The 27,901-nt window shown below is 34.1% G+C and overlaps 1 protein-coding gene across 1 annotated transcript; it reads right to left on the bottom strand.

The window, feature by feature from the left end:
- Positions 1-5,262: 5,262 nt before the first annotated feature.
- On the bottom strand, positions 5,263-26,237 carry LOC133189265 (serine/threonine-protein phosphatase 6 regulatory ankyrin repeat subunit B-like). The gene is made up of 2 exons (XM_061324668.1): positions 26,146-26,237; positions 5,263-10,328 (listed from the first exon to the last, which is right to left on the bottom strand). Exon 2 carries the CDS (start codon positions 10,258-10,260, stop codon positions 5,263-5,265), a length of 4,998 nt encoding a protein of 1,665 aa, XP_061180652.1. The 5' UTR covers positions 10,261-10,328; positions 26,146-26,237.
- Between the last annotated feature and the right edge of the window lie 1,664 nt (positions 26,238-27,901).

Below are 27,901 nucleotides of genomic sequence, written 5' to 3' on the forward strand. Positions count from 1 at the left end.
AGTGTACACATATCGTACAGGGTAAAAAAAATTATCTTTTTAAGTTAATGTAGTTTATTTTTCACATAATTTGTATTAATTTATAGAGCACTCCAAATTTATTTTTACTATTTATTATTATCACCTGTAGACGAGGGCGTGGAGACCAGCAAAATAACTCTTGGTCTTTTGATGTTGACCGCATATATACCAATAAAGAAGCCGTGTCGATGCAAAAAAAATTTAGCTTGGTTATAAATATGTAATGGATATATGCCGAATACTGTTCTATATGTAAAATTATCAGACTGTTTGAGGCCCGTTAGGGCCGAAAACAGTCTGATAATTTTACATAAAGAATTGTATGAGGCATATATCTTACTTAAAACATTGCTATTTAAATGTCCAAAAGTTACCTGGAGGAGACCGATATTAACACAAAAGGAGTTCAGGCATCAATAGTTTTCTACCTGAAACCATCTAATAAGTAGACAAAAGAAAAGAGAAAGTTTTTTTTCTTTAGACAGGAAAACCAGTGAGTGAACTCTTGTTTCATTCATTCATTCAATGGCAGTCGTTTGGCTTAGCAGGAACTATGGACAATGGTCAGGTGATGAAGAATTTTTTTTTATGATTCGGAATATTTTTTTTATTAAGTGCGTTTGAGATTGATACAGTGTTGGATGATATCTTCAAAATTCATTTAAAGTAAAAATGCGGATTTTTATCTAAAAATTTGATTGAATGATATAATGAAAATCTTGGGTTTTAAAACTGCGGTCATTGGCGAACAAACCTCGTTAAAAGAAGAGATTCGCAGACTGGTTCTTTATCAGAAATGGATTTAAATTGGCTTATTCACAGTGCTGTATCGAAAACGCTTTGCAAAAAACCGAATGGAAAGTGTTACTTTTGAGGAAGGTTAAAACTCCAGTTTCTTTTTCTTGGATTCGCTATTTTTAACAACTTAATTTCCTCGCGTTCGCTTTCCCTGAATTTGTTCTCCCTAACTTTTTTTTGATTTCTGGGCATATTAAACCTTGATTTCACTTTAGTTGTTGTTTTTAACTACTGTCCGATTTTGTTATCACTGCCGTCCGATAATATATTATTGGACTTGTAATTATTATTATCGGACGGCTACAGGTAAATTTTTAGACTGCAAGAACAAAGGCATGACGTCACAGCAATGTTTTAACTGTAGTTAACACACAAGAAAAATAATTTTATCTAATAATGATTCAGTAAAATAAATCATTCTTGTGTATAATGATTTTTGTCTTGCTTTTAAGGACAGATGATACAAACAATTTATTTTTCAAATATCTTGAAAATTACAACTTTAATCATGTTTATATAAGTAAAATCAATAAGTTTAACCACTTAGTTTTTAATTTTTCATTCAAAGATTCACAATAATGGGATTTAAAGGGACAAAAAATTGTATAGATTATTAAGGATGGTTGCAGAAAGGTGGAATTTTGAACATCGTAGAAAGTTTACAATTTCTTAATATTTTAGAAATTTATTATTTACAATCAAAATAGGTCCAAAAATATATACTTATCCGGACATCCATTTATTTTGTGTCATCTGTCCTTAAGTAAATTTCGATTCAAAGTATTATACGAGTACATAGGTCACTGAAATCTTGTTTTCCCTCTTAGAATTTTTTTGAGACATGGCAAAATATTACGATAAAACTAGAGAAAAAAAACCTGTAACACGCCTCTATATGCGTACAATGGATGAGGGTGAAACCAAAATGTCTGATTCAGTGCCAACTTCGCCTGGACAAGGTATTGAGGGTTTTTTTTCTTTTCTTCGTTTTTTGTGTCGCCTGCAGAGCAGAGCGGCACTAAGGGATCACTTTACCCGACGTCTGTCTGTCTGTCTCTCTATCGGTCTGTCTGTCCGTCCGTCTGTCTTTTTGTCACCTTATATCTCAAAAACTGTAAGAGGTATGGATTTGATATTTTGCACATATATTGCTAGGCACCATGGCTTTTTTAAATTACTATGGTTACGGACTTCGTAACCTATGACCTTAACCTTTGACCTACTTTTCAAAATAGTTGATAATGCCGATATACAGCATATTTTTGACATTTAATAGATTAGTCTATGCTATTTAGCATATGCACTGTTTGTCATGAGAAAATATGAAAATATCAATGTTACAATCCACTTGACCTTGACCTTTGACCTACTTTGCAAAAAAATATCTCGGTCAGTTTAATTAAACTGATGACTTTTGAATTTTGAGAAGCAGGGTTTAGATAATTAGCATTTATACATGTTTATGAGCTCATGATAGTGTACTTTGAAACCGTATGTTATTCAGTTACAATACAAAATTATTTTTAAATACTATGAAAATACATCGGGATCGGTATTCCACAATGGATCTTGCAGTAAGGAAAGATTGAAATCTCTTTTGAATGATTATTGGAAACACGTTTAGCTCATGAAAAAGTACATTGAAACTGTATGATACCACACAAACTTATATTTGAATACCATAAAAAATATTGGGATCGGCACTCAACAATGGAACGTGTAGATTGATAATTGCAGTAAAGACAGATTGAAATTTCCTCTGGAGGATTCTTGAAAACACGTATAAATAAAATCTCTTCTGGAAAATTGTTGGAAACACGTATTCATAAAATGACAAATAATTATTTCAAATAATTTCAATTTAATTATTCATTTGAGGATTATGGAAACAAATTATTTTTAATTGTCAGATCCTATCGCAGTCTTGTACTATCCACGGATGCCATTTTTACTTTGCAGGCAAATGCATGAACTTTCAGTCTATTATGCGTAAGTTAATAAAAAGCTGACTAGCCTTAGATTTATGTACACCTTTAATGAAGATACAAAGCAAGCGACACATGCGTTCCTTGGAACATTCTTGTTTTTCTACCCAGGAATTCTAGCCACGAGGGTTGTTACCTCTGTACCGAGTGTTAAAAATATTTTTTATTTCAACATCTAAATTAGATTTCGTTATAAATTATGTTCAATATAATTCAAATTTACTTGTATTAATATTTTAACTCTCTGAAAGCAACGTTTTCGCGACTTTTTCAGCATATGGCTCATTTGCTAATATAGGACCACGCGACTTTTCATACAAACGGGAAGTAACTCTCAATATGGCCGTTCACGATTAAAGTTCAAAGGACAGGTGAGGATGAGTATATTACTTTTAAAAATTTATCTGAATTCCTTAATTTCAACGATGAACCTAACTGAATGATATAAAGAACATACATTTTTTACAAAAATCAATGGGAATTCCGTGTGTTTAATATTATTATATGAAATTATGGAATTTTACAAATATTACTGATTACTATGATATTTTCTACCGATGTAGAGATTTACGAATTTTTCTCCTTATGAAATATAGGCCAAACAAGCTGTACAGGTAATACTCATGGACTTCCAGTGTATACTGTTTGTGTATAAGGATTAGCGCTGTGCACGACCTGCACGACCGTCAATGCCTAGGGGTACCACGCATGTAAAATTAAGTCCCTCCCCTTACCTGAGAAAACCGTATGGTTAAAACGCAGTACAGTTAAGGTGCCAAATGGAAATATCGGCGATTTTTTTAGATAGAAAATACAATCTTTACAAGGATGGGCGATTCTTCGTAGGACTTTACTATTATCGGACAAATGCAATGTGGATGAAAACTACATGTTGAGGACGATTAGATTTCTTATTTAGACTTGTCACGTGATGTGGCAGTCACGTGATTTTAGCAAATATACCTGAATTATTGAGGTCATCTAGAAATTCCAATATTGCAAGGGCATAACCAAGTTAAAAATCAAAGTTTAATTTATAATTATTTTCAACACTCTTTGTAGTTTGTGAAAAGTGCTGCGAACCTATATAGATTCTACTATCTAATTGTTAAAATTACATTTGTTAGACCATATGTTGAATATTTCGCTGGTCAAGTACATTAAATATAGATATAATTAATTCATTTGCAAGATTTCATCAGGTTTGCAGCACTTTTCAAATATCTTCATACTTCTTGACTTTATGTGTAAAAGCTTGACATAATTCATTGAGGGTATGCCCTTGCAATATATCGATTTATTACGACCCTTCTTTTACCTTTCAATGAATCTGTATACAAATATACGACAGTATTGCTTGTCTATTGAATGTACGGGAAGTATATCAATAAAATCATAAAATAGACATCGCATCCAAGTTAATGGCCTCTTATATATCTGCAAATAATATTTTATTTAATTACAAAAGACATTTTTCATTGTATAAAATATAACTAGATCCGCCTCTCACTGCATACAAACTGCGTCAAATTTTACGATATGACGTCACATAGACAAGTGCATTGCGATCAGTTAATTGTTTATATATTGCTGTGCGGGATTTAACCAACAACAAAAATGCATGCAATAGTAAGTATTGATGTATTGATGTAGTTTAAAGCTATCCCAGAGTTTAAAATAGCAAATCATTTCATTTTGTGGTATTTTGAAGAACTTATATTTTTGAGTGATGTCATAGTAAGCATTTCCTGTATAAATTAGGCCCCGCCTCCTTACTGCAGCCTTAACTGTGCTGCGAAATCTCGGCCTTTAAGAATTATTTATTCACAATTTTTATGCATGCTATCAATAAGGAATTATTCTATCGATACAACAAAAAACAACACTCATCTTTTCCCCACGTCAACTTTCAAACACAACCACAAATAGATCGGCCGCTGCTGTGGTCGATAATGAATTTTCTTGTCAAGTGTTTCTTGGGAAGATTTATAAAATTACCCCCACTCGTTCCCACTGACATTAAGCATGACAATTCTTTCAAAAAGAATGGGCTTTCAATTATTCAAGGATGATTTGTGCCAATATTAATTAAAATTCATTCATAGTTTCTTGAGAAATAGATATCTGAAAAGAAAACAGACGGCAATTCTTAAATGGAAGTAAAAACATTCACCAGAAAAGCTCACTTAATACTTTTGCTCAGGTGACTTAAAATTATTTCAGAAAGGACAAAGAAGCTTAGTCAGACCAAAAGAAAATGAATCAAAATCTTTTATGTTTATTGCAAATGATTACGAACTCATAGTTTAAATTATGGATTAAAAGCAAGTGTACTAAATGTAAGAAAAGAAAAATGTAGTAAATCAGCACACAAGCAATAATGGAAATTGAATTACAATTTAAAATGCAGTCTGTAATTACATTAATAATAATAATAATACATGTACAATCTTTTCAATCATACCTGTTGATATCGGTAACTTGATTTATTAGTTTTTTTACAACAGGAACATATTGCTCGAAAAAAAGAAAATAAAGAGGTGATTTTCTCATTTTCTTCGAATGAATCCCATTCTCCAGGCTGCCAAATTAATGTTTCTAAAGCAGACAATTTACCTTGCTCTAATGCTTCATGAGAAGTCAGACTTTGAATATCACTCTTGTTGATGTTTGCACCATGATCAATAAGTTTTTCTACAACAGGAAGATGGCCATTAAACGATGCTTGATTTAACGGTGACAAACCACTACCATAACAACTATTGTTAATGTCGGCACCATGTTCAATAAGTTTTCTTACAACAGGAAGATGACCTTCTCGTGACGCTAAATACAGAGATGTCCGACCTTTATTATCACATTTGTTGATGTCAGCACCATGTTCAATAAGTTTTTCAACGACAGGAAGATGACCTTTAAATGATGCTCGATGTAACAGTGACCAACCATAACTGTCACATTTGATGATGTCGGCACCATGTTCAATAAGTTTTTCAACAACAGGAAGATGACCATTCAATAAAGCTAAATAAAGAGATGACCAACCGTTAATATCACAATTGTTGATATCGGCACCATGTTCAGTAAGTATTTCTACAACACTAAGATGACCATTAAAGGATGCTCGATGTAACAGTGACCAACCATAACTGTCGCAATTATTGATGTCGGCTCCATGTTCAATAAGTTTTTCTACAATAGAAAGATGGCCTTCTTCTGAAGCTCTTTTTAAAGGTGTTATTTGATTTTTGTCTCTTATATCACATTCAGCACCGTTCCGTATTAATGTTTCTACAACTTGCAAATGGCCATTTTGGCATGCTAAATGTAGAGATGACTGACCGTGTATATCACATTTGTTTATGTCGGCACCATGTTCAATAAGTTTTTCAATAACAGGAAGATGGCCTTCTCGTGATGCTAAATACAGAGATGACCGACCGTCATTGTCACATTTGTTGATGTCGGCACCGTGTTCAATAAGTGTTTCTACAACAGAAAGATGGCCTTTTACTGAAGCTCTATGTAAAGGTGTTATTTGATTTTTGTCTCTTCTATCACATTCAGCACCGTTCCGTATTAATGATTCTACAACTGGCAAATGGCCATTGTGTGATGCTGAATGTAGAGATGTCTGACCGTATACATCACAATTGTTGATGTCGGCACCATGTTCAATAAGTTTATCTACAACAGGAAGATGTCCATTATTAGATGCTCGATTTAACGGTGACAGACCACTACTATCACAACTGTTGTTGACGTCGGCACCATGTTCAATAAGTTTTTCAACAACAGGAAGATGACCTTCTTGTGATGCTAAATAAAGAGATGACCAACCATAACTGTCACCATTTTTTATTTCGGCACCATGATCAATAAGTCTTTCTACAACATGAAGATGTCCTTTCATTGATGCTAAACACAGAGATGACCGACCTTTATTATCACAATTGTCGATGTCGGCACCATGTTCAATAAGTTTTTCTATAACAGGAAGATGACCTTCTTCTGAAGCTCTATGTAAAGGTGTTATTTGATTTTTGTCGCTTCTATCACATTCAGCACCGATCCGTATCAATGTTTCTACCACTGGCAAATGGCCGTTTTGTGATGCTAAATGTAGAGATGACTGACCGTGTACATCACATTTGTTGCTGTCGGCACCATGTTCAATAAGTTTTTCTACAACAGGAAGATGACCTTTAAGTGATGCTATGTACAAAGATGACCAACAGTCATTATCACAAATGTTGATGTCAGCACCATTTTCAATAAGTTTTTCTACAACATGATGATGACCTTCTCTTGATGCTAAATACAGAGATGACCGACCTTTATTATCACAATTGTTGATGTCGGCACCATTTTCAATAAGTTTTTCAACAACAGGAAGTTTACCTTCTCGGGATGCTAAATAAAGAGATGACCTACTTTTATTATCACATTTGTTGATATCGGCACCATGTTCAATAAGTTTTTCTACAACAGGAAGATAACCTTCTCGTGAGGCTAAATAGAGAGATGACCGACCTTTATTATCACAATTGTTGATGTCGGCACCATGTTCAATAAGTTTTTCTACAACAAGAAGATGACCTTTAAATGATGCTAAACACAGAGATGAATGAGCTTTATTATCATAATTGTTGATATCGGCACCATGTTCAATAAGTATTTCTACAACACTAAGATGACCATTAAAGGATGCTCGATGTAACAGTGACCAACCATAACTGTCGCAATTGATGATGTCGGCTCCATGTTCAATAAGTTTTTCTACAATAGAAAGATGGCCTTCTTCTGAAGCTCTTTTTAAAGGTGTTATTTGATTTTTGTCTTTTATATCACATTCAGCACCGTTCCGTATTAATGTTTCTACAACTTGCAAATGGCCATTTTGGCATGCTAAATGTAGAGATGACTGACCGTGTATATCACATTTGTTTATGTCGGCACCATGTTCAATAAGTTTTCCAATAACAGAAAGATGACCTTCTCGTGATGCTAAATACAGAGATGACCGACCTTTATTATCACAATTGTTGATTTCGGCACCATGTTCAATAAGTTTTTCTACAACAGGAAGATGGCCGTTTAATGATGTTCGATTTAGCGGTGACAAACCACTGCTCTCACAATTTTTGTTGATGTTGGCACCATGTTCAAGAAGTATTTCTACAACAGAAAGATGACCTTCTCTTGATGCTAAATAAAGAGATGACTGACCATGATTGTCACATTTATTGATGTCGGCACCATTTTCAATAAGTTTTTCTACAACAGGAAGATGACCTTTAAGTGATGCTAAATAAAGAGATGACTGACCATGAATGTCACATTTGTTGATGTTGGCACCATGCTCAATAAGTTTTTCTACAACAGGAAGATGACCTTCTTCTGAAGCTCTATGTAAAGGTGTTATTTGATTTTTGTCGCTTCTATCACATTCAGCACCGTTCCGTATTGATGTTTCTACGACTACAAAATGGCCATTTTGTGATGCTAAATGTAGAGATGTCTGGCCGTGTATATCGCACTTGTTGATGTCGGCAGTATTTTTAATGAGTTTTTCAACAACAAGGAGATGGCCTTTTGACGACGCTATTAATAAAGGTGAACAACCATAAATATTACATTTGTTGATGTCGGCACCATACTCAATAAGTTTTTCAACGACACCCACATAACCAAATTCTGATCCAACATACAGAGGAGAATGTCCTCTTCCATCAGATTTGTTACAATCAGCGCCATATTCAAGTAAGTTTATAATTGTTTTTAGATCACCAATTCTAGTTGGAGTCCACAAAGCAGGGTAAAAACTTTTCGTAATATTTATATCTGCTCCATTATTAACTAGATATTTAACAACATCATGTTTCATTCTCAAGCAAGCAGCAATCACCGGGGTTAAGAATCTGTGTTGATTGTTCGATCTATCGACTTCTACAACAGGCATGCTGTTAATAATTGTCTTCCCAAAAATTTCTACCAAAAATTTTACCATGTCTAAATTTCCATTAAAACATGCTAAAACAAGTAATCTTACTTGTTCTTCCTTTGTAGCTCCAAAAACAATGTCTGTGTGCTGATGATGCCTACCCACCAAGTTTATTAAAAATTTCAGCAAATCGAGGTGACCATAATAAATAATAAAGCTAATAGCGCGTATTTCATAGATATTCTTTCCGCCAATACATTTGAGGTCAAGGAGAAGATCTTGTCTTTCATACTCTCTCTGTCCAACTGTTTCCTCGGCATCACTTTCAATTTGCTTCTGTGAGTCATGAATAATACTGTCGAAACATTCTTCCCTTGGTAATAAGAAATATTTCTTGACATCATTGTACGGTGCCAAAATGCTTATGAACTGCTGCTGAAAGTCCTTATCATTCAGTGCTTTATTTAAAAACACATCGTGAAGTTTCCCTTTCTTTACATCCTCGTATAACCTTTTTGCAAGATGTTCATACAGAGACTTATTAAGTTTAATGGAAAGGTCGTTTTCGATGTCTGTATTCTCTAAAACAACTCTGTTTGCAATAAAATTACTGTTCATATAGTTCACAATTTGGTCGGGAAACTGCTGGCCATATTGAAAGGCGACAACTTCAAATATTGAATCATGGATAAAAGTATATTTTTGATCGTTTTCTGTGATAAAGGTACCTTTTAAGTGAGACAATTGCTGAATTATTTCCCAGTTTTGAGGATATTTTTTTACTTTGCAAGAACGGCATACAAGATTAATCATTCTACTGTCGATCAGCATTTCTTCAGAAAGGCAATTGTTGTTCAACATACAGAGAACAATGGAGAAATACTGTAGGTTATTTCTTGTTTTAATTTTACCTATTTCTGATAGCAAGCATTTATTTGGATATTTAAAAAAATCTTTTCTGTACTCTCTGATGCCTTTATCGCTGCTAAACATTTGACAAAGAAGTGGAAACATGGAGACTTCTTTTTCATGCAAATAATTTAAATCAAAGACACATGAAATCCCTTCATGCATCATGTGAGATTCAAATATACCTTTTTGATCTTCCTGAGTAAGAGTGTTCTCCTCATTATTCAAGCTGAGGATGGTATCCTCTTTAAAAAACACCACATCTAATTCCTTCGCCTCGTTGTACACTGCCAATCTACACGACATAAATAATTTTGATCTCTTTGATTTCTTATCTAAAATATTTTCAATTTGTTCACTATGTCTTTCGAGATCTGATACCAAATTTCTCTCTAAAGTAAACACACCTAAAACGTCATCTATGACAAATATTTGTGGTCTGTTTAAGTCACCAAAGTTGATGATATCCCCGAGTGTGGAGATTGGAACAATCTGATACTCGGACTCTAGCTGTAAAGCGACGTGGCGGATCAAAGCAGTTTTTCCAGATCCGGGAGATCCAATCACAGCAACAATTTGATGAGAAATGAAAAAGTCTTTCATGCTTTTAAAAGAAGAGATTTCAAAAAAGACGCCTTTCCTCCATTTGTGCAATATTCTTTTATGTTGATCTAGAAAATGAGAAATTTGGTTGCATGAAATGTCAAATATATAAATATCGTTTTTAATATTAAAGACTCACTTCTTAATCTTGTTACGGAAAACATTCGCAGTTTCATATTCGATAAAATTAAACACAAAAAATATTGTTTTTTATTCTGTGCTTATTCCAGTCTCAAGAATTTACAAGGAGTGACAAAATAAAATTGAGTGATTAATGTTGGGATTTTTTAAGTGGAATAGTCTTCGGAAAAATAAAGTAATTGATCGAAAGCTACATAGAATATCAATTTGCCTTAATCACTGTAGACTATACAAAGAATATGATAAATGTTTTCAAAATGTCAGTCTTCTATGTAGCTTTCCTGTTTGAGAAAAAACCTAAGAATAAATGTTTGAATCACTAATGTATTTTTATTTTTTTAAAAATGTGTTTCATTTGAGAACAAAGCATTTGAGATGCACAAGCATTAAATTTACAGGTAAATTATTTGACAGATTTGAATTTCAATATCTACGATCTAAATGTTTATATACATATTTATGAACACTATCTTTTAGCATATTTGTGTAACTTAACGTGTAATATGCCTTAACTTAGAAAGTTTTAAAAAATTTACATAAGCTTCAGAGGTTTTTTTTTAATCAATGAAATATATGGAGATAACGAACAGTATTCAAGCTCAAAAGTCCATTAAACAATACAAAATAGGAGCAGAGTAAACACGGACCTCCAAACATCAGAGGTGGGATCAGGTGCCATGGAGGAGCATCCCCTGCCGACCAGTCACACCCGCCTTGTGCTCCTTGTCATGATCGGGAAATAACGGAAAAATCCGTCGACAATTCAGTGTGTAAATAATGGCCTAACAATTAGTATGAAAAACGTCAGTCAGCATTTGACTCAATGATAAATTGTATTTGCTGACAAGGTCATTGTATCGACCATAGAACGTACGAAATGATGACTTTAAACGAGACAGCTGATATTCTTGTTTCATCAACTTGTTTGTCAATAATTTATCTCGTTTTAGAAATTGTACATACGTAGAGCATGCTCTTGCGAGTCGAATCAACTGAGAGATATATACCACGTATGCAGGAGATGAAGGTATATTGCTGCATAAGTAAGGGAAGTTGACGATTGAAAAGTTAAAGTCATCACGTTTATCATAAAACTTGGTTGTTAGATTACCATTAACGTCTTTTTCAAGTAAAATATTCAAATATGAAACAAATGTGTCAGACTCTGTGGTATCTTTTATCTCAAGTTCACTAGGATATATCGTATCGACATATGAGTGGAAATAGCCATTGTTAATTGACAATACGTCGTCGATATATCTAAATGTCGAGTTGAAGGCCACAGCAACTGTTTTCTTCTTTTCACGTACAAGATTTTGGACAAATTCTGCTTCAAATAAATACAAAAGAAGTCTGCTAATAACGGGGTGCAATTGGTACCCATGGGAATTCCAATAGATTGTTGGAAGACCTGGTCTCCAAAAACCACATAGATATTGTCAATCAGAAACTCAAGCATCTTTTTAATGTCAACTTCAGAGTACTTGTGTGTACAATTAAAATGTTTTAACAAAATAATTTTGCAAATGACCAATGACAAGGTAAGTATATTTACGAGTTCCACTTTTATTGAAAAAGCAGCTGTCAATTATATCAAAAAGCCTGGACTTTAATTTATCGTGGGGAATGGTTGTGTATAAAGTAGAAAAGTCATAAGTTTTTAAGCTGTTGATTTTGGTAAAATCTTGTGATTTCAAATTTTCCAAAAGTTCCTTGGAAGTTTTAAGTATCCACATTTGATTTACACCACTTCTCGAATATATTGTTGCACAGTACTCTTGAAGTTTCTCCTTCACCACTATTAATATCTTAGTGAGGAGTAAAGAAAGAGGCTTGGTTGAACATTTACTGGAACCCGATATGTATCTTTGTTTGTAAGGATTTTTATGAAGTTTCAGAATCCAATATAAATATGGTAATTCAAATTCATTTTGGTTGTTTGGAATATTAAAAATATTCAAAACTGACATATGATTTTGAAGAATTTCTTCCTTAGAAAGAACTAAGAACTAAGAGTATAAGTTGGATTACCACTTGTAGAACTAAATCCAAGTTCCTCTAAAATACATTTAATATAATGAGCCTTACAAACAAAGACAATGTTGTTGCCTGCTTTTGTCAGCAGGGACCAGTACGTACTGATCATGTAATCAATCTAATTCTTTTTTTACTTCTGGATTATTGAATACAGAAGGATAGATGGTTTTCATATTGCCTCTCAATCTTTTAATGCGCGATTTTAACATACATCTGATACATTTAATCCATTCTGACAAAGTGTCAAGGTCATCTTTTTCATGTCTGGCCCATCGCCTGGCATAGTCCTCTACAGAATCCATAACATTTATGAAATTCCGACGCCAGTTGAAGGATCTTGGTTCCCTAAATTTAGGACCTTTTAAAATTAGTGATCTAAGGTCCTCATTATTAACTATATTTACGTCACCAGTAATAACGTGTCCAGCAGGACTATAGTTATAGGGCGAAGAAGAACATGAACACGATAGAGGATTATGTTTCAGATATTCGATATCCAGGCCCTGTAAAGTTTTCTTGTAATTAAAAAGTTTGGAAGCAATAGTCGATGTATATTTGTAGGAAATACAAGGTGTAGTATTTAACTTGAAATATATTGGAATACAAGACTGAACCCTTTTGTGATTAAGAATATTACTTATATTAACCGCGTCAATGTGGGTGCAATTTGACATATTTGAATTAAATATTAACGTAGAACAATTGTGTTAAGACTGATGTTTTTGTACGGTAAATAAAGAACGGATACACTTCAAAATACCTGGAAAAGAACTGCATTTTTTTTTTTAAAGAATACAAAACAAAGATAATACAGCTCGTCGCACGGTCTCAAACCTATTCGAATGCTATCATTTCGAAGGGCAAACTCTCATATCAAACAAATGTACTGAATTTTAAAACCTTAAATGTAAAAATTAATGCAAGTTTGGTCTGACTAGGATTTTTTAAGAACTTGGGAATGGATTTATTCCAAACAAGATGTGTTTGTGAAAGACTCATGCCCCCCCCCCTCCCCCCACCCATTACAGCTTTTGGCGAAGGTTGAAGTTTATCAAATGTAAGTCAAACTCCCATTAAAACGGTATTGTGAAGGTTAAAGTTTATTAAATGTGGGCCAAACTCCAAGGTCAAAGGTTTAATTAAAGGTACCCAGGGGGAGGATTTGTCATAAGAAATAAACATGTGAAGTATTAAAGCCCTAGCACAAACCATTCAAAAGTTATGACCAAGGTTGAAGTTTTTCAAAAGTAGGTCAAACGTCAAGTTCAAAATCCAAAGGAAGGCCTTGTCACATGGAATCCACCTGTGAAAAGTGAAGGCCCTATTTCTAACTGTTACAAAGTTATGTCCAAGGTTAAAGTTTTTAAGTGGGTCAAACTCAAAGATCAAGGTCAGAAGGTCAAAAATATTTATATCCTTGGAAAGGCCTTATCAAAAAGAATACCCATGTGAAGTATAAAAGCCCTAGCACGAACTGTACAAAAGTTATGGCCAAGGTTAAAGTTGGGTAAATTTTTACAAAACTGGGTCAAACACCAAGGTCAAGAGTTCAGATATGTACCGAAAGAAAGGCCTTGTTTGAAGAAATACAACTATTAAATATGAGAGCCATAGCTACAGCCAATCAAAAGTTATGGGCAATGGTAAAGTTTTTGCGGACAAACAGACGGACGGACGGATAGGGCAAAAACTATTTACTCCCAAATCTTCGATTACGGGGGCATATTTTTTTTCTGTTCAATTACGTGAAAAAAGTAAAATCTTGCATTGGAAGAATGTCTGGTAGTACGCATCCCTTGATCCTTTATTTATGGTAGTTTGGTCTGCATGATCTTTAAGTCAGATCCAGCATCCGAATCAAGTTTGGAAGCTTTCATTCCTACATGAATCATCCATGCAAGTTAAGTTACCATATCTGCCTGCTCAGAAAACATTAACATTGTTAATCTTATAGAGATTTGTCTAACAGTGTAGCATCTGAATCCCATATGATACAACGAAACTTACAAGATCATCGTCCTTGCGACTCTGATCAACATAGGGCATAGAAATACCTAGAAAGAAATCTGCTCCAAAACTTTAACCTGGGACGCCGAGAGTATTTCATAAGTTTCCTATACTTTGAGTTGAGCTAACAGTATTTTGCTGAAATATCATGCGACCTGAATCTTGGTAAATTCTTACTAATTGTACAAGTTGTAACATCGCTGGTTGTTAGATACATTGCACCATTGTGTCGTCTATCAAAATATGCCACAAGTATTTCCACAAAGATCATGCCACAGGTATTTCCACAAAGATCATTTAACTTCAGATCTTGCAGTATTACCATGAATATTTTTCATGACAAACCTCTTGATAACAGCTGCAAGCACTCATCATGTCAAATATGACTAATTGGTGCGTTGTTTTTCTTGGGCAAAGAAATCTTCATGTGTCCCTCACTCTCTTGCAATAAATGCACTAAAGAATTTTCTTCTATTTTCCTGTAACAATGTGATACAACAAACAACAGGAACATTGGATTAGAAATGCTCCTCTGACTCTTTGCTCTAGATGTAATAATGAAACCTTAACAGCCCCAAATTTTGATATTATCTGAAAATACCGTGCGTTTTGATTGATTGATTGATTACATGTTGTTGAAGGTCCCGTTGGAGAATTTTTCCCTCATATAGAGTGGTTAGAGTATCTGCTCTAGAGTCGTGGAGGAGTTGATTCTTACGTCGCGGGTTCGAATCCAACTGCGGGACGTGGAGACCGGTCCTTCCAGATGAGACCATACAAACGGAGGTCCCGTATCGCAGTAGGTGCTGGCAGGAAAAAGATCCCTCATTTCTCAATGGCCCTGAGTGCCGAGTATAGGTCTAAATTTGTAGCTTTCCACTGGCAAGTGGTGGCGCCTCCAATTGAGTGAAAAATTCTCGCGAGATACATTAAACAACGAACAATCAATCTATCACTCATATAGAGACGTCACCACATACTTGTGAAGGGCTTCAAATTTAGACCTTTACTCGGCACTAAGGGTCATTGAGCAGTGAGGGTTCTTCGTCGTTCCAACGCCTACCGTGACACGGGGCCTCGGTTTTTAAGGTTTCAACCGAAGGATCCCCAACTTTCACTTCAAAGTGCCGAGAGCTTAGCGAAGGAACAGTTGCTATCTATTTTTTATCGACTTAGGTCAGTCGCGGCCATGATTCGAACACACGACCTTCCGATCACGGAGCGAACGCTCTACTGACTGAGCTACCATGACGGCCATGTGTTTTGATAGTAAATATCTATACCAGAAAGTAGAGGCGAAATATCTTCGGTAGTTTTGAAGATGGTCGCTGTGCGGTTATGTTAAGCTTCACGCAGGTATTCTATTTTGCCTATACAATACGACGTCATAGTAAGCTATATGATGTGAACTTCAGAGATAACGATTTCTTAATAGCTATATCTGGAGATTTATTTCACGTCCTAGAAATGAATTGGAACTTGCAAAACATAATATAATCTCTTATCATTTTTGAACTTCATATATAGCGAAGTATTTGTCACGGAGGTTAAATGTCTAACCCATGACGTCATATCTTTTGAGCAAATATTTGCAGAGTTAAAATAAAACGTATAACGAGAATTCAAATAAACAAAGATATGAAATTGAAGTTAAAAAGCGTATGTCGTAAATGTCATGTGAGGTACATTTAAGAAATGAATTTAATTTTTGAAGATTCATGAGGACATGAACTACGACGCTTCACGCCGGCATATTTCATGAAGCGCGTTAGCGCTTCATGATAAATATGCCGGCGTGAAGCGTTGTAGTTCATGTACCTCATGAATCTTCAAAAATTAAATTCATTTCATATATTTACATTACTTTCTGATGAGTTACCATGAATATTACGCTATTCAACTGTCATTTTTAAAACAAAACAGTTTGAACTATAGTTTTGACGGCAACAACGGTATTATGACGTAACAATGTAGATATTCATGCTCATCCATGGTAGTTCATGAGAAAATGAACAGTCTTCTAATTTGCAAAGAATCTTAAGGAAAAATTTTTGGAAATGTAAATATTTAAGAAATGAATTTAATTTTTGAAGATTCATGAGGACATGAACTACGACGCTTCACGCCGGCATATTTCATGAAGCGCGTTAGCGCTTCATGATAAATATGCCGGCGTGAAGCGTTGTAGTTCATGTACCTCAAGAATTTTCAAAAATTAAATTCATTTCTTATATTTACATTATTTTTCTGATTAGGTGTCACAATTCAACTGTCATTTTTAAAGCAAAACAGTTTGCACTATAGTTTTGACGTCAAGTACGGTATTATGACGTAACAATGGAGATATTCATGCTCATCCATTGTAGTTCATTTAAGAAATGAATTTCATTTTTGAAGATTCATGAGGACATGAACTACGACGCTTCACGCCGGTGTAAAGACGAATAATGACCCCCGTAGAATTATGACCGGGGGTCATTTTCCGACGTTGAAAAATGACTCCCGGTCATTATTCGACGTAGAAAAATGACCCCCGGTCATTATTCGACGTAGAAAAATGACCCTTTCGCCCGTAGAAAAAGTGGCATCACCCTTAAAATCTGCATACCCTACGTGAAGAAAAATGACCCCCGTAGAATAATGACCCCTGGTAGATTTGATCAGAAAAATATTTTTTTGGATTTAAAAAACTAAGAACTAATGAATCAAGAAGGCCATGGATCAAAATGCTCACCTGAGGTAAATTGAAGATATAACGACGATCTGTTGTTCTCATTTAATCTTTCAAATGTTTTTTATGGTGAATTGACGATGTACCTTATGTGGAAATGCTTTCATTCTGATTGACTTATGTATCATTGTTTAAAAAAACAAACTTTTTTTAATTTTCGCTTATACTATCCAGAGTCGATCGATCGATCGATCGATCGATCGATCGAGAGAGAGAGAGAGAGAGAGAGAGAGAGAGAGATGTTTACAATGTCTATCTACCGGTTTATTAAGTTGCGTCCGAGTACCTTTTTAAGCCAATGATTTAAATAGTGTACATACATGTAATTTTCGGACATATAGCAAAAGTGCCTTACAATTTTTAAAATAAGAAGAATAACCTTTTTAGAGACTTCTAAAGTAACCGCTGTCACGGTAGCTCAGTCGGTAAAGCGCTCGTCGTGAGTTCGAATCTCGGCCGCGACTGACCTGAGTCGATAAAAAATGGGTAGCAACTGTTCCTTCGTCAGGCGCTCGGCATTTTGAAGTGAAAGTTGCAGGTCCTTCGGATGAACCTTAAAAACCGAGGCCCTATGTCACGGCAGGCGTAAGCACGATAAAGATCCCTCACTGCTCAATGGCCCTGTGTGCCGAGTAAAAGGTCTAAATTTGAGGCCCTTCACCGGTATATGATAACGTCTCTATATGAGCGAAAAATTCTCGAATTGAACGTAAAACAACATACAATCAATCAATCTAAAGTCAACCCGTTTGTTAATTGGCCATAAACGTCTATAATCAGTAAAATATCGAAATATGAAACAAATGATAAAAAGGATCAAGACTAGAATGTATGCTATTGCAAGCAATAGTATGAGGGATCGTTGTGGTATTTACCGCCATTAAGTGATATCACCGGACCTATTCGAACATGTGATATCACCTTTTAGCTTTTGAATTTGTGATATCCCCTTCTTGAATAGGTGATACCACCTATTCAAATTAAGTATGAAATAACAACAGCTCCCAAGACTAAAGTGCATTCATTTACTCTACACAGGAAGTAAAAAGTTCAGTCTCTTTTCACTTAGATAATTATTACAGAGAGAAAGTATCGATAAATATAGCAAAACTGACTCAAGTGAAATTTCTATAACTTCACAGGAATTAAAAATAAATGGCGTTTTAAATGCCTTGGACTATAACGAAGGGGAAAAGGGCAGCCCGAATTTACTTATGGTCAATAGAAATCTAGTTTTTCATATGCAAACAGGTTATTTTATGGTCTTTTTTTAATATACATTGTAACTTAAAAACAGAGTCCCCTCTTCTCTTTGTGTCAAATAAATGATCTTACAGAGAATCTACAGTTTATTTGATCAATGCAATGCCGACATACTAGAGGGTATGTCTCAAATTAAGTGCAGTAAGTCCATAGAAACTTATCTTTTTGTAAAAGGTTGTGCAAGAGCAATGAAATCAATTTCATCAATTTTGAATCACTGCTAAGGAAATAAAACTGCTCTTTGAAGGCGTTTTGGATGTTCATTCTTTACTTTGCATTAAAGCTAGATTGTCTTGTTTTTCGCATTCATTTTTAATGTTATAAAAAACGCAAATAGGTCATATAACTAATTCAAATTTGTGATATAACCAATTCAAAACAAAAAGGTGATATCACCAATTCGAATGGGTGAGATCACCTATTCAACTCAAAAAGATGATATCACTTATTCCAATAGGTGATATCACCTATGCATTTCCAATAGGTGATAACACCAATTCAAAAAGTGATATCACTTATTCGAATAAGTGATATAACCTATTCGAATAGATGATATCACCTATTCCATTTGAATGAGTGATATCACCTTTTCAAACAGGTGATATCACCTATTCGAATAGGTGATATTATACACTTATCCACTGGCTGTGAGTGGGCAAGCCCTCGGGGAATAGTCCCAGTCGGGTTTGATAAAAGAGCTATCCCACTCAAAGCCAGCGGATAAGCGTTTTATTATACTGATGTAGAATAAAATTTCTGAGAGTTGGATTACCTGATACTAAAGTGTCATAGGCAAAACATGAAAAGTTCAAAAGAATAATTATAAAAGTTTTGAGGAAGTATTTGGAGTAAGATAACACTGCAAGAATAAACTGAAATCCTGATGACGTCACAATGCTTTTGAAGTCATAATAACATCATCAGTCTTTAGATTTATCGCAGGAAATCAAAACTGGCGGCAAAAATTGAATGAAAGTTTTCCGAGGGGTGGATAGCACAAACTATACCCCGGGGTATAGCTCTTTTAGACTTGAAATTTTCAGACTATAGAAAAATAGTTATTTTACCTTCATAACTTTATATAGGACACATTCTAACAGAAGTATAATAATACTTAATGGCAATAAACACCAATGCTGCGCCTTATACAATAGAAATACACAATGATCCTGTAACATTACGAAAGTTTTGTACCTCTGCGCGTTAATTCACTCGTTCGTTGTGAGAAAAAATTTGTCAAATCGTTTCCACGACAATGGAAACATTTTTAAAACTCTTACATGTAAATGTAAACGCATTTGTGAAGTTTCACAAAGATTTAACAAGCCAACCGTGAAAATATTAGTTGACAATTTTTTCCCCATGACAACGGTGGTCAGTTTTATGAACATCTAGAGTAACTGTTGATGATCGTCAATTCTGAAACGTTTCATTACGTTTATCAAAGTCATGTCCGAAAAAATGTTCAGACAAAATAATAGGTCTGGCGATAACTATATATCGTCCTGACTTTACTTTTACCAATAGACAATGTGACGTATCTATTGTGCAATCTTAATTTTGGGCTAAAACAATAGGTCTAATAGAAAGAAACATATGCAATGATTTTAAACAAAATTTAATTGCGTGTTCGTCTAGTATTACATGTAATCAGATAAAACGCAAGAGAATCCAAACCTTGGCATGAATCATCTCTTTTGAACTTTGTATTAATCTGTTCCGATGGGGGTCATTTTTCAACGGGGGTCAATTTCTTATAGGTTGCACATATAAAAAACTGACCCCCGGGGCTCTTTTTCTACAAAAAATTATATTTTTCTACGGCTAGGGAGTCATTTTTCGATGACCCCCCGGTCATTATTCTACGGGGGTCATTATTCGTCTTTACACCGGAATATTTCATGAAGCGCGTTAGCGCTTCATGATAAATATGCCGGCGTGAAGCGTTGTAGTTCATGTACCTCATGAATTTTCAAAAATAAAATTCATTTCTTATATTTACATTATTGTTTTGATGAGTTTCCACAAGTTACACCATTCAACTGTCATTTTTGAAGCAAAACCGTTCGCACTATAGTTTTGACGTCAAGTACGGTATTATGACGTAACAATAGAGATATTCATGCTCATCTCATGGTAGTTCATGAGAAAATGAACAATCTTTTAATTTGCAAAGAATATTAAGGAAAAATACTTGGAAATGTAAATATTAGAAAATGAACAATACTCTAATTTGCAAAGAATCTTAAGGAAATATATTTGGAAATGTAAATATATGTAATTAAAGATAAAAATCCGGTGCAGTGGTTTATTCTTGTAATTTCTTCTAAAAATGAAGACAGAGTTTTATAATCCCGATGAGCCTTTCCTCTGCAGTGCTTAACAGTAAAAATGCAAAAGTTTATACCGTGAAACATATTTTTTTTTTTTATATCAAAAGTTTGTATTCCATAGTAATTAGAAAGTGCCTCTAAAATCGTGCTGAGTTGAAAGTTCGTCGATAGTATGTACAAAATGTAAAACTTTTGGTAAGGTTTCATTCAAAAGTGTGGAATAATTATTTCTTTGACAGAAGAGTAGGATTCTCCCACTTTTCATAGCCCCAAGATGTGTTTACATAATTATTTTTACAAACGAAATGGATAGTCCTCGGGGTATAGCTGAACTTTTCACTTTTTTATTTAGGCATATTTTAGTCACGCGATGGCGTCGAAGTGAAGTGCTTCTTTTAGCCTAAGACTAATTGACGTCTATACAGTTGATAATAATATAGTAAATGTTTCATCTATGGCTTTTCCGACTTATCAATGTTACATTTTATAAAAAGGTATATTTTTTCCAATAATTCTCTTAGTGCTGCTTTAACATACTTGCGTATAGAGTGAGAACTGGTCAACTGGAAATATGGACTGATGTAATAAATCCAGCAAACAACTTACTTCGTATGGAGGGGGTGGGGCAGATAACGAGTTTAATAAATGCTTTCATTTCATCGATACATTTAAACTATCTGTTGTTTTTTTTAATACTTGTTGTTCAATGGAAAATTAGGTAGAGCATAGAATTGCCTACAATTTTTTTGTAGGGCACAGTGTGTTCTGTCGGCTTAAATCTTTTAACTAGTTTACCTGAGCCTAAATTTTGCACCGTATTCTAACCGTTCTATTAACATTTCTAGACCTCCTCTAGAAGAAGAGACGTGGCCTGGATTATTAAAATTGACCAGCGGGCATGAATTCTACAAATTAGGTAAATAGTAAGTGATCATTGTAAACATGTCAACAGTTTTTCTGCTAGTGTCCATGAGTAAACACAAAGATCCTTAACATAAATCTGCACTATCTGCGGATTCTTGTATATTAGTATGACTAATAATGATCATATTGTTCTTGTGATGCCAATTTTTAAAGATTTTTTTCATTTATTCCTGCGTAAAACTCAATTCTAGCCCCATCCTACCCTCCATGGCCATGATTTGAACAAATTGAAAGTTTGATTCCAAATTGTTGGCCAATCCTAAAGCTACCTCCAAGGCACAAACTTGAATCTGCACTACCTGACGATGCTTGTGTATTAATATGATTACATGTAATCATGTCCTTGTTCTTCCTTATAAGAAGATGTTTAGAGATTTTCCTATCTATCTAAATTTGATCCCTCATTTTTCCCTACCTTATAACCAGGGGCCATGATTTGAACAAACCTGAATCTGTAGTACCTCAGGATGCTTACACATGCATATTTTGATATTATTAATCATGACCCTGCTGTTCTTGAGAAGAAGATTTTTTTTTTTTAAAAAATTGTGGCGGTCAGACGGGTTCGGTCAACGGTGGCCAGATAGCTCAGTTAGAGCACCTGAGATTCAGAGGGCCCGGGCTCGAACCCCTGTCTGGTCCGTCGCATTTTTCTCCTATCCTGCTCAAAATGTAATGGTTTCGGCTGTGGACATCAGCTTGGGTAGCTCAGTCGGTAGTGCACCTGACTAGTGATGCAGGGGTCCCGAGTTTGATTTCCGGTCCAGTCATACATTTTCTCCTTTCCTGTTACAGATTTCGTGCAGTTGACCACCCCTGGCCTTGCAAGTGAAAGTTCCGCAAGGGGCAAATGAGAACTTGGGTTGTATCCTCGAGGTGATGACAATTTAAGGATGGAGGAATGTAATGGTTTGGATATTGGACTGGGTAGTTCAGTCCGTAGAGCACCTGATTAGTGATGCAGGAGTCCCGGGTTTGATTCCCGGTCCAGCTATATATTTTCTCCTTTCCTGTCACACTTTATTATACCTTGTAAAATTTGATTCTTTTTTGAGACCCCACCCGACCCCTGGGGCCATGATTTTAACGAATTTTAATATATGCAACGACAAAAGCTTTCATTTGAGTTTGAACTATTCTGGCCCAGTGGTGCTTGAGAAAAAGATTTTTAAATGATCCGACCTAATTTTTTTTACTCTTTTTGATTATCTTCCCTTGGAAGTGGAAAAATGTTTTCATCATTTGAACAAACTTTAATTCCCTTCAATTCAATACTTTGTATCAAGTTTGATTAAAATTGGTCGTATGGTTCTCGAGATGAAGTTTAAAATGTGAAAAATTTATGCAAGACGCACACTCACACGACGACGGACAAAATCAGATAGTAAAATGTCATCTGAGTGACTCAGGTGACATAAAAACCTTTTAAAATCTTCTTTTCAAGAGCAGCAAAGTCATTATGAAACTTGTTCAAATCTTGATATTATGACCCCCGGGGTAAGGTAGAGCCACGATAGAAGAAAAAGTTTTGCATGGAAATATAGAGGAAAGTCTTCCTTTACTAAAAACAAAAAAGCAAGTATTCGCCATTTTCACAGTATTTGTGCTAATTGTGTTGCACTTGGACCAAAAAAATAAAAAGTCAAACAGCACATTATTGACATGTTTTCTAGAAAGTACAATACCTATGCAAATGAGTCCCAATTTTTTTTTATATAAGCATTCTTACGAAAAAAGTTATGCAAAGTCAAATTTTGGGCGAGACCTTGTGTTGCGGACACTACATTACACCTGTTATGTCTAAAATAAAATATTAAAGATATTTATTTATTCCAAACTTCTTGCGGGTTTTGATTATGTACCTAATTGCAGTGAAATAAAAGAAAAATCTTATGGTTCTCTTTGAAAACAAAAATTTTATTCACATTAATGACTTGCTAATTTTTTTGCCTAATTTATCTCCCTTCCTTAAGTTTATATACCTTTACAATCACACATAAGACCTATATAATTATCATGTGAAAATTAAATTGAATACTTCTAAATTTCAAATACATTTGTCATAACCCCCTGGATATCTTCGTTTGTATCTTGTCTAGCTTTGAAAATGCATAGCATTTTTGTTGCGGACACTACAAGTAACCATAAGAATAATCTTTTGTCATTTTTATAAAAATAATTGTTGATAAATGTTCATTTCTAGGCTGAATTATATACCACCGGATCAACTCTTGAAAATGTATTATATAAAAAGATGCAGAATGTGGTTTATTGAGATGAAAATAACCACATAACAAGGACCATTAATTATTTCTTGATGTATAATTGTTTTGCAGTTTTAAAAAATGTCTATGATTTTACTTATTTTAAAACAATTAAAGAAGTTATAACAAATAGTTTAATAGATAAATTCAATGAATTAAAAAATTTACTAAGGCATCCATAATTTTTTTTTTCAGTATTGAAATTGTTGCGGACACTACAATATATTGAAATATTGCTATTTGACACCATATTTGGTTTTAATGGAGTAAACTGAAAATCTTAATCTCTAACTAGTTCTACATGTACAGTAAATGGTGTTATATTATAGGGAAATAAAAAAGGCTAGTCAAAAATGGCTATCCAGCCTGGAAAATAAAACATATATATATATCAGTAAGTTTGAAGTGTTATCTTGTACAAAAATCTCCATTTGTTATCTTAATCCAGTTAACTAATTGTATTATCAAAGGAGCAAAATATCAGAGAAGTGTTTCACATTTCAAAAATATTTAATGAAATAAAAAGTGAAAATAATGAATAAATGTGGTATATAGTTATTACTGTAGTGTCCGCAACACAACTGTATTAATGAGAACTAGACTTATTAATTAACAATTAACATCTTGATGTATTCTTTAGTTTCCACTTATTCAGTTTTAAATACCACATGAAAATTAACTTTCATTATATAACATAAGACTGACAATTGAAAGATTTTGAATATTATGTATAAACAAGTCGTTATGGGTGTTATTCAAAGTATGAAGTTATAGTTCCATTAAGTTTTGTAACCTTACATATTTGTATTGAATATTTGGACAATTATAGTGATGATCAATTGAAATCATGTTACATTTCTTTGAAGAAACTGTGAATTTAAAAAGCTGTTGCGGACTCTACAGCGTTGCGGACTCTACAAAACACAATATATTTGCCAGAATTCCAAGCAACACTGAGCTAAAGCCTGATATTTTTTGGTAGATAAATTAGTAGCTGTACTGGCCTCTTACATGTAAAATAAAAGAAATATAATTCATAATGCATTCCAGAATAAGCACATGTTGCGGACACTACAGAATTTTGGGACATTTTTATGCCAATAAGAAGAAAATGTGTCATTTTCTAAAGTTTCGAAGAATCCACTCAAACTTTTCTTTATTGTTTCATTTATCATTTAACTCTAATTTTAAAATGAACCTAAAGTAAGAGTAATGCATTAACATATATTTTTTTAAACTGCAAGTTCAAACAGTAGAATTTTATTAAATTTCATAACGTATCTGCATTTTCACATATTTAAACATTATTTCGCTAAGATTTTGTTGATTTACATACAGTAAATTGCATATAAAAGAGGGATACTTTCACAATGATTTGACATCTATAAGTAAGAGTTTCTATAGTAAATCTCCTGAAACAAAAACTGGAAAACAAAGCCTTTTTTCAGCTGCAACAGCATAATGCAAAATATACCCCATATTTTAGGTAGTAAATCTTTAATATTTTTATTGTCTAGAACATGGGAGTGTTATATATCATTTAACTTGTTAGGGGTACCATTTTGTCAAAATTTGGTCATAATTGTTAAGGGTTTAATCATATATTTTGATGCAGAGTGCATTATAACATAAGTGAGTATGAAAAAACACAAATACTGTGAAAATGGCGATTACTCATATTGATTTACAAGCGTCCTCAAATAATTTAGATTCAAGTTTGTTCAGATCAGGGACCCTGGGAATTTGTTGAGACTACAATAGGGGATCAGAGTTCTACTAGGGTGTATGTAGAGAAAAACATTTCAGGAATGGCAAGGCCACACTAAATCATATTAATAAGCAGAACATTTTCAAGTTGTATGCTTTCATTTTTCAATTATGAGCCCTGGAGTTAAAACTGGACTAAAATAAAAGGTCCAAATTCTACATAATGCCTATGAATAGGAAAACTCTTTTCAACCATGGTGGGGTCATGTTTACAGATACATTCCAACTTTATGTGGATTCAACTCTGAAGAAATCATGGCGCTATAGGTATTGGTTCACAATATGAAGTCAAGATCTTAATGAAATCAAAGAGGAAAATATTTTTAAATCTAATGAAGAAGAATAGCAGGGCCATAGTTATTGAGCGTTGTGGGCCATGGGACCCTTGTGCAAACTGACCCTTATTAGAAATAATTACCTCTGACGTTTTCCGGTATGCAAGTTGATTTGTGTTTCTGTAAATCTTCTTTTAGATCATACTGGAATTGCTTCTGTATTAGGGAAGAAATGTGTAATTCGTCCTCTAATACTTTTTGAGTTTCTGTGGAATAGAAACAGTATAATATTATTTTGGTTTTTAGTAATCAAAACGAATTACATTATTACAAATTCTGATTTTCAATTGTAAGCCTTGCTTAAGCCTCAGCAATCTCGAAATTAATTGCATCTTGTTTTTCGGATTTGCTTAGTTAAAGAAAAGATTGTGGTTTTAATTCATTGAAATCTGTTGTGGCCTTCACTTGTATATTTAAATAACTTTTTTAATTAATAATATTCATTTTCATTCAAACGTTGATTTGGTATATTTCATTGAACTCGAGATAAAAGACACCACAAAGTCTGACACATCTATTCATTCTTGCACGTGAATACTACAGAAAGACATTGATGGCAATCTAACAACTAAATTTCCTGATAAACGTTATAACTTCAACTTTTGTCTTACCAAATTTCCTTATTTACGTAGTAATACATGATTATCACCTGCATATGGTGTTCATATTTCTCAGTTGAATCAATACGCAAGGGCATGTTCTACGTGCGAACAATTTCTAAAACGAGACGGGTTACTGACAAGTTAGTTGATTACACAAGCGTATCAACAATCTCGTTTAAAGTCAACTTTTCAAAAACTCTATGGTCGATACAAAGACCTTGTTAGCAAATACAATCTATGTTACGTTAAATGTTGACTGGTGTCTTTCATACAAATTGTTTGGCCATTATTCTCTACTGAGTTATGTACGGATTTTTCTGCATACCCAATCATGACAATGGGGCACACAGCGGGTGTGACCGGTCAACAGTGTATGATGCACCTCTGACGCTTTCAGGAGTCTGTGTTTCCTCTACTTACAATCTAAATTGTTTTCATTGGACTTTTGAACACGATTACTGATCGTTATTTTCACAATTCAGTTAGACAAATGGTATGTGCTATGATATCAAAGGGAAACCCTCTACATTTTAAGGAAACCATTCGCTCTTCAAAAAATAAAACCGAATCATTTGACTAGAATCGAAATAGTTTTACAGGTCTGTATTTTAAGAAATGTTCCTTCTATAAGGACATAATGCAGTATACGACAAACAAAAAGAGGATGCTTCCATAAAAACTATACATGTTTTCACTTTATATGACATTATTGAGAAACTTTAAGTGACAAAAGAAACTTCATGCAGTTACACTCGTTCATTTTGCATGTACATGTATTAAATATTGTAACAATCACTATTATACTTGTACATATTATTTGTATTTCCCGCGTTTTGTCCCTATGCCCCATCTACCCATAAGCCCTTGCAAAATAGCTTGGCCGACCAGAACAATTGAGGCCTGGTCATTCCCGGCAGAGAAGCGTAGCTGCAGACACGTTTCTAAGTGTACATGCAAATAGCTGCCATACAATCAGTATCTTGACTTTGGCACGGAGACAGGTCCGTGGTAAGTATTTACTTATAATATTATTAATATTCGTTATGTATATAGTTTTTTTTAAGTAAATTTATTACTGAATACGTATTCGTTCTTATTTCTGAACTTGGCCAGCTCTCACAATTTTACCTGTTGTTCAGTCAGGTGTGACGGTTAGCGAGAGTGTTCGAATGGCTTTTGTATTATATCGATAGAGTTTAAAGGTGCCATTGTACGCAATTTTCTTGTATTCAGATTT

This window comes from Saccostrea echinata, unplaced genomic scaffold (assembly GCF_033153115.1).
Source record: "Saccostrea echinata isolate AGI-Se365-2 ecotype Australia unplaced genomic scaffold, CSIRO_AGI_Sech_v1 ptg000017l, whole genome shotgun sequence".
In the NCBI taxonomy this organism is placed as follows: Eukaryota; Metazoa; Mollusca; class Bivalvia; order Ostreida; family Ostreidae; genus Saccostrea; species Saccostrea echinata.